The sequence below is a fragment of the Micropterus dolomieu genome, linkage group LG18, assembly GCF_021292245.1.
Source record: "Micropterus dolomieu isolate WLL.071019.BEF.003 ecotype Adirondacks linkage group LG18, ASM2129224v1, whole genome shotgun sequence".
Classification (NCBI taxonomy): Eukaryota; Metazoa; Chordata; class Actinopteri; order Centrarchiformes; family Centrarchidae; genus Micropterus; species Micropterus dolomieu.
In genome coordinates, this window is record NC_060167.1 from 3,026,521 (window position 1) to 3,035,001 (window position 8,481).

The 8,481-nt window shown below is 42.2% G+C and overlaps 1 protein-coding gene across 1 annotated transcript in view; it reads left to right on the forward strand.

Annotated features, from left to right (window-relative positions):
• Window positions 1–217: 217 nt before the first annotated feature.
• The window catches only part of fam83c (family with sequence similarity 83 member C), an 18,198-nt gene continuing 9,934 nt past the window's right edge, over window positions 218–8,481 (forward strand). The window contains exons 1-4 of the mRNA XM_046028514.1: window positions 218–379; window positions 538–1,148; window positions 4,921–5,088; window positions 7,181–7,305. Coding sequence (XP_045884470.1) covers window positions 639–1,148; window positions 4,921–5,088; window positions 7,181–7,305 — 803 coding nt within the window. The 5' untranslated portion in view covers window positions 218–379; window positions 538–638. The remainder of the gene's footprint in view (window positions 380–537; window positions 1,149–4,920; window positions 5,089–7,180; window positions 7,306–8,481) is intronic.

An 8,481-nucleotide genomic window follows, 5' to 3' on the forward strand; every position in this document is an offset into this window, starting at 1 on the left:
CACACACACACACACACACACACACACACACACACACACACACACACACACACACACACCTGATGGGACTTTATTTTGACATTTTCTAGGTAGCATTTCCGTTGCGATCGGCTTGACAACGGGCAGACAACAACAGGAGGAGGAAGAGGAGGAGGAAGAGGAGGAGGGAGGGGGGGGCTGTTCACGCAGGAGACCAATGGCAGGACAGGTAGCAGCAACAGGTGAGCAGACACACCGCGCTGCTGACATGACAGGGAATTAGAGAAGCGAGGACCATTTGAGCGCCTCGGAGGGACTCGGCTCCCCTTCACTGGATTATAACCCGGAGGACAGATCATTCAGATATTATAGGACTTTACAGAGCTCGCGAGCCTCGGCGGTGAGTTTATGACTTTAGAGCTTTAAGATATTTGTTTTGCATTTGAAACTGTCCGTGTTGTATTTTAGATTATTGATCTGCGCTGCGGACTGTTCGCGTCTCTGCCCGGCGCCTCTTTGCAATAATGAAGGAATAATTCTGTCTGTTTCTCCTTTCAGAACCTATTACATGATTGTTTGGTTATTTTGTTTCGTGAGCGTTTTTATAAAACCGGGGATTTGACAAGTTAATCCCAGGACTACACACGCACGCACGCACCATGATGAACTCTGAGGGCCTGAGGCCGGCTCCGTCCGGCAGGAAGTCCCTGGGCAAGCTCGCCTCCCGGCTGGAGGAGGTGAAGAACCCGTGGCGGCAGGTCTCCACGCTGGAGCTGAGCCACAACGAGGCGGCCCGGCTGGCGACGGACGCCCTGCTGGAGCACGGGGAGATGGAGTACCGCAGGGTCCTCACCGAGGAGCGGGAGGTCAACTTTCTGTCCCCGCTGGAGGTCCGCTACATCACCCAGCATTCGGCCAAGGCGTGCGGCTCCGAGAGCAACGGCACCGGCCCCAACGACCGGGACTTCGGGGACGGGGACGCCGTGTCCGAGCTCACCTCCGGGACTTACTTCCCTATGATGTCCGACGAAGAGCCGCCGATGCTGGAGCTCGGCTGGCCGGAATCCCCGGCGAGGTACGGACCGTCGGAGACGCAGATCTACTTCCAGAGGGACAAGTCTCACAACGTCAAAGACCTCATCAGGTCTCTGATCAACAAAGCCAAAAAGGTAAGAAGACACGGTGGGTCTGTGATCCCATGAGAATAATGAACCTTTAATTGCAATAAGATGCCTTTTAAAAGAAGACTAACCTATAAAGCTGTTTGGGGAAATAGTTTAAACGTTCAAAAAGATCATGGAAAGATGGAAAGGAAATAATGCAGCCTCAAGTCAGACATGAGAGGACATATAGTCATGTAATAATTTCCATTTGATCTTCCTATAAGCCCATATTGGCTGGTCAAATCTGAATAAACACTAATCAATCAGTTAATCAGTAACAGAATAAAGGTCAACCATATAGTTAACCTGGTAAACCCAGAGTCCAGGTCTTGCAGGGGTCCTATATAAGTAGCTAGTTAAAGGGGACAACAGATCATTCACTGGAAGTTAAATGATGCTAAGAATGTAAATTAAATTCAAGGGGACATCTGCCACTCCCTCCTCCGTCAACACTTTTATCTCCAGTGACTGCAGGTTGTTGTAACAGCCCAAACTGTACCTGGACAAAGTTTCCAGTCCAGATGTAATGAGTTAAAAAGCTTTTCATCGTTATTCGTTCATCTTGATGACATCATTGAGCAGAAACAGTGAGATCAAAGTCCAGCTCCAGTAAAATATTTGCTCATTACTACTTTATCGTGATGGTTTAGCTTCATTGGGCAGAACAATGTTTGTTTCTCTGAGCTCACCTTTAATCTCAGTTGAACATGCATCGCAACAGTTTGAAGCCAAACGTGGTCCAATATGTGGCTTCGACGTGGAAGACTCCAGTGCAAATATGCTGAAAATCAACCAATCAATCAACAACCTTCAGCACCTTTCACATCAGTGCCATTCAAAGGCTTTTACAGATGACTGACAATCTGATAATAAGACAGGAGAAATGCAGGCGTAGTAAAATAGAGCGATAGAAGATGTTCTTAATCAAAGCAGGTTATTTTGAAGTGTCCTACCCTCCATGTCTGGAGGGATCTTTGCCATAATGACGGCGCTGGTTTCCTGATGCAGACTTCATTACGTCGCCTGCTGTCAGCTGGGTGTTTTTTGTTTTTCATCCTTCCACCTGAGTGCGTTTGTTTCCATGAGTGGTTTCCACTTGGTTTGCTTACAAACAGAAGCGGCAGGTCGGAGCCTGCCCGTCCTCAGGCCTGCTGTCATGTTTGATCAGCTCTTATCTCCCAGTGAGCTGGAGGCCGACGGCCCGCTCTGTCTGTCACTGAGCAGCTGACCTCGCTTCACCGATTGGAAAAGTTTGTGTTCGTTTTGCATCTATGTCTTTGTTGTTGTTGTTTTGCGTCTTTTTGTGGTTGTTTGCGTCTCTATGTAGTTGTTTTGCGTGTTGTAGTGGTCGTTTTGTGTCTCTAAGTAGTTGTTTTTTGGCTTTGCGTTTGTTTTGCATCTCTTTGTAGTCGCTTTATGTCTTTGTTGTTGTTATTTTGTGTCTCTTTGTGGTTGTTTGCGTCTCTATGTAGTTGTTTTGTGTGTTGTAGTGGTCGTTTTGTGTCTCTAAGTAGTTGTTTTTTCACTTTGCGTTCATTTTCTTTGTAGTCGCTTTATGTCTTTGTTGTTGTAGTTTTGTGTCTCTTTGTGGTTGTTTGCGTCTCTATGTAGTTGTTTTGCGTGTTGTAGTGGTCGTTTTGTGTCTCTAAGTAGTTGTTTTTTGACTTTGTGTTCGTTTTGCATCTCTTTGTAGTCGCTTTATGTCTTTGTTGTTGTAGTTTTGTGTCTCTTTGTGGTTGTTTGCATCTCTATGTAGTTGTTTTGCGTGTTGTAGTGGTCGTTTTGTGTCTCTAAGTAGTTGTTTTTTGACTTTGTGTTCGTTTTGCATCTCTTTGTAGTCGTTTTATGTCTTTGTTGCTGTTGTTTTGTGTCTCTTTGTGGTTGTTTGCGTCTCTGTGTAGTTGTTTTGCGTGTTGTAGTGGTCGTTTTGTGTCTCTAAGTAGTTGTTTTTTCACTTTGCGTTCGTTTTGCATCTCTTTGTAGTCGTTTTATGTCTTTGTTGCTGTTGTTTTGTGTCTTTTTGTGGTACATTTTGCGTGTCTCTGTAGTCGTTTGATGGACTTTCCCCACACAAAATGTCAAAAGTCAACCGTCACTTCAAACAGAGGCACTGAGCCAACTGGGGCCCCTGACCCCTTGGGCCCTTGGGCTTGTACCCGGGAGGCCCTTTCAGTAATATATACAAGGTAATGACGACCACTTTGGATGCTGTTCAAAGTAAATTATAGCAATTAAGTAATAATCAGTTTTAAGTTATTCACTTTCAGCTCTGTAATATAAAACATGACGTGTTAATAATAATGTTGCCAAACTGTCTCATAACAATCACTAAATTGACCAGATAACATTTAAATAACAACCACGGCTGGTTTACTGGCAGACAGTCCAGCACACGCTGCACATGAGTCACCTCTCTGCAGACACTTCCTTCTTCTCTGTGTATGAGAGGCTTGTTTTAAATGCACGCTCTCTGAGTCTGCTGCTAATAAAAATGAAAAATCACGAACCCACAGTGAGAGACAGTAAACCTGTTCAGTTCCTGCACGAAATATATTATACATGTAAACACAGCAGAGAGGAGAAGGTGTTTTCTGTCGGACGTGTCAGTAACTTTGACCTCTTTCTCACGCTTTTGTGCAGAGTCAGCAGGTTTAAGATGAAACGACACGACAGCTCACTTCATCATTTAAAACACTAAACTAAGAGCTTTGACTTGTGTACAGTTTAATCAGGAAAAGAGACGTTCAGTAAGTTTAACTGGCTTCTTTTTTCTTTGGAGAAACCAGCATTTGGTAGCTGTCACATTTTTGCAGAACTCACCTGACAACGGTCATCTGCGACAGATCAGTGTTGCTTCTTTTAACCAGTTTGTGACTCCTGGGGCCTAAAACTGTATCTGAAGTGCTGTCAGTCATTTTAAGAATGTGTTTTTTCATCTGCAGGCCTGTGTGAACGTGTCTGTGTGTTTGCACAGTGAGCTGTTCTGTGTATTTTAATGTTACATAACACACACCATATGGAGGGCCCTTTCATTTCTTTTTAATGCACGGGAAGAGTTTATTTATAAAGTAATACATCTACTATTTATGTTGAATGAATATCCAGAAAAACCGTTACTGTCAAACAAGGCCCTAATACCTTCAGGGGCCCCCAAAAAGCTACATGTTGAATGTGTGCTTGTTTTTTTTTTTGTTGGTGATTTGAGTACTTGCAAATTGACAAGGTCTTGCACTATTACAAGACCTTGTAGAGAAGCTCAACAAAGCTGTAGAATCTATCGTGACTTGGAGGCATAAATGTTTTGCCCCGGGGCCCCCAGAACAGGTTAATAGCCACGCTGTCAAACTCAGAAACCAGTTTTTGGAGCTGTAATTATATGTATTTAAATTACTGAGTCATATTTCCTTGGTAACATACATTTTCATTTTTATTGTAGCTAAACTATCTATTATTTTGACAGTTGTGGCCCCCTGGTGACATTTTCTTTTTCTGCAAAACATTCTGCACCCACGGTGTGAGTTTAAAGGGATTTTTGGTTGAGTGATTATTGAATGAAATATGAAATCTACACATTACCAGGGCAGCAAATTAAGATTGTTTTCGATTAATTGATTAGCCTCCAAAAATGTCCGTCAAGATTTCCATCTTGAAAATGCTTGTTGTGTCCGACCGATCAAACCCTGACAGTGTCCGCGCTGTGCCATGAAGGGGCCCACGCTCATGAAACCTTTATGAAACCCTTCATGCTAACGTCTCTCTCATCTGCCTGCTGCTCCAGGTGATCGCGTTGGTGATGGACGTGTTTACAGACGTGGACCTGCTGTGTGATCTTATGGAGGCGTCCAACAAGCGCCGGGTCCCCGTCTACATCCTGCTGGACGAGAAAAACCTCGACTACTTCTTAGAAATGTGCTCGGCGCTCGATGTTCAGAACTCACACCTGAGTGTAAGTACTGGACATTTCCTTACACAAACATCTCATTTCTCGTGCAGAGAGCCCGAGCAGTTAGCTAACGTATATAAAAGTGCGTGTTTTCTATCTGACTCTGCACTTAACGTCTAGAAGTCACACTGGAGTGTTAGAGGAGAGCAACACAGAGACAGTAGCAGGATTTTATATAGTGTGTGAGAGAGTGAGACATGTACAGGATCCTCTTGTTTGCCTGCTCCATCATTAATCTTGTGTCATTTCAACCTTTGGTATGTTGATTTTATACTGCTGAAAGTGTCCGCGAGCAATAAACTGAACTTACAATCTGTTCCGATAGAAGAGAAAAGATTCCACTTTTTTATTTGTAATATCCTTCTGGCTGTTGACCGTGTGACTCACCACCGATGCCAAGAAATTCATTTGGTTGTGTGTCTGTGAGAGAGAGATTAGAGATGTTACAGTGTCCCAGAACTCACCAAAAAGGAGAATTTAATCATTTCTGTCTCTCGAAGCTTCACCACACAGCTGCAAGCAGAGAGATGACATGTTATCGGTGGTGAATCATCTGTCACAAGTATAAGTGTCTGCATGCATGCACCCAAATAAACTGAAACAAAAGGCTGCCCGAAAGCAGGGAACTAAACATTTAAAACACCAGAATGGTAGCTTAAGAAAAACCTTTGCTGAAAATGTTTAACTGAGTAGAAAACTCTGGAGCAGAAGACAAAGTGTATTTCCCATCTGTTGTAATGACCTTCATTCACCTCCTCCTCCTCACTATTTTTCAAACTACTGGCTGTTTCTAGTTTTGTTTCCTTCTATGTTGAGTAATCATAAAACATGGAGCTCATTTGCATTTTCAAAAACCATTTAGCAGTTTCACAAAACTGCTTAGAGTCTGTAGATAGGCCTAAATACTTACCTGATTACGGCTGCAACGGCCTGATTAGTTTTACTACTCATAAATATGCCAGTTATTTTAGCGATTAATCAGTTTGCACCATAAAATGTTAGAAGAACTCAATTTTCACTAAGGCCCAAGCTGGCATATTCAAATGTATTATTTTTTTCTGAGAAACAATCTAAAAACCCAACATTTTCAGTTTAACATTATCCAAGTCAAAGGAAACCAGCAAATATTCACATTTGGGGAAGTTCATCAAACTTGATGTGGCATATTTCTTTAAAAATGACTTAAATGTAGGGCTGGACAATAAAACAATAACAATAATTATCGCAATATAATTTTTTCAATAACAATATAATCATACACTAATTCAACATTATTTTGTTGAGGAAAAAAGGACTGATAAAAGCTTTAACTTAATTTTCTCATGCATATTTGTTGACAAAGATTTTACCATAATTGTTTTGTTCTACCTCAGATTTGTGAAGTGATCCACTGTTTGGCCTCAAGGGTTGACCATAAAGAAGATTTAACCATCAGGTCTCTTCAACTTTCACTGAGGAGCAAAAATCAGCTTTTAAACTTGAAACAAATAAAGATTTGATATTTATCGTGATATAATTATCGATATCGAAAGATATGAAGCCTTTTATCGTGATAACATTTTTGCCCATATCGTCCAGCCCTACTTAAATGATTAGCTCAGTCTGTGGCGTCTTGGCTTGGGAGAGTTGCCGGTTCAGGTCCAGCACGGACCACTGCAGAGTTTCCCGTGAACCCCTAACTTCCCCCAGGGGGCTGCACACCCCTGGACTTGAGTTCATGCTGTCTGATTTAGGACACACTGACAGTGATGCAATTTGACAGAAACATAGAGGGATTTTGCATTTTGCTCCTGTGGCATCAAGAAAATATACAGAACTACAGAATTAAAATTCCTTAATCTAAATGAATTTAGAGTTAAATATGATCAACCAAAATCTTAATAAAACAACTAAATGACTATGTACATATCTGCATGTTGCTGCTAAATGTTTCCAATCTGATCTTTACGGTCAGAATCAAGAATTAAAACAATTGAGTTTTAGATTTTTAATTCCTTATTATCTTAATACTTACTTGAAATACTTGTGTTTCCTCCGAGATCCTGCATATGTGCATTTGTGTGTTTCTGACAGTAGGGCGTGTGTTTGTGTGCAGAACATGCGAATTCGCAGTACGTGCGGAGACACATACTGCACCAAGAGCGGCAAGAAGTTCACCGGCCAGGTCCTGGAGAAGTTTATGATCATTGACTGTGAAGAGGTCATCGCCGGGTCATACAGGTTAGGAACACAAACAGACTTGCTACTTAACCCTTTCACACACCCCTCTTTCAATCCGTCACTGCTACATAATGTGACCTTTAAAGGATTCACTTTAAAATAAGAAGTGTTGTTTGGAGGAAGACGTTCAGGAAGTGGAGGGAAATGAAAGTGTAGAACTAAGGCTTATTGTTCTGATATATTATTCATATATGCAGATACTTTTTTCAGTGAATTAGTAGTAATTCAATGCAGATCGCTCCTTTCAAATCATACATGGAACTACAGTAACACACAGTGGAAGAATGACATTAGTCCCTGACGCCGAACACGCCCAGACGCTGTGCTCCCCCAAGAGCAGCGCTGAGTTGTGAGCCGGTGTTGGTGCAGTTGCCAAAGTCGTTACTGCACGACCCACTTACCCGACACACAACCATTGGAAAAAGAACAGCTGTAAAACTAAGACTCTATACCGTGAATACGTTTTTCTGATTAAATCCTGCAAAATGACTCTTTGTATGATCAGAATCTGATCGTTCAGGCCAGTAAAATTAGGAAACTCTAGAGGAGCTGTAATAATAAATTATTTCATGCCATGACAACAGGAAGTCTCAAACTTGCATAGTGTCCACTAGGTTGGCTGGGGAAAGAACCCTAAACGCCAGTATAGTTTATACTGGCAAAAAAAAAAGCATGGAAGCCTTGAAAAAAAAAAACGTTTTCAGAGTATTCACCCATGAGAAACTTTCATTGGAAATGAAATCGTCATGTTTTCCTAATCCACTCGTGTGTTGTGCATTGATCAGTGGAAGAAAGAATAAAGGAGCATGAGAGATGCTTTAAAAATGCCTGAAACTATGTAAGAGTCCTGAGTAATGTGTTAGCTAGTGCACATATAACACATATAACAAGACAGCTGCCTACTATGGCACGAGTTACCAGCTTTAAAGGGCCGCTCAGATTTTACAAGAGAAGATCAGTTTAGTAGTCCTGATTAACAGCACTGTGTGAAAACAGTTGTTTAATGTCTACTGTGAGTGTGAAGGAGCTCTGTCAAATCTGAGTAAATGACTCAAGCGACAACAGCGACCCTGCATCGCAAACTGGGAAAGAGACGTTTTAAAGATGTGGGCAGGAACGTATCAGAGAAGGTCTAATGAAAGATGCTACTGGGGGGGGGGGGGGGGGCCCCCAATG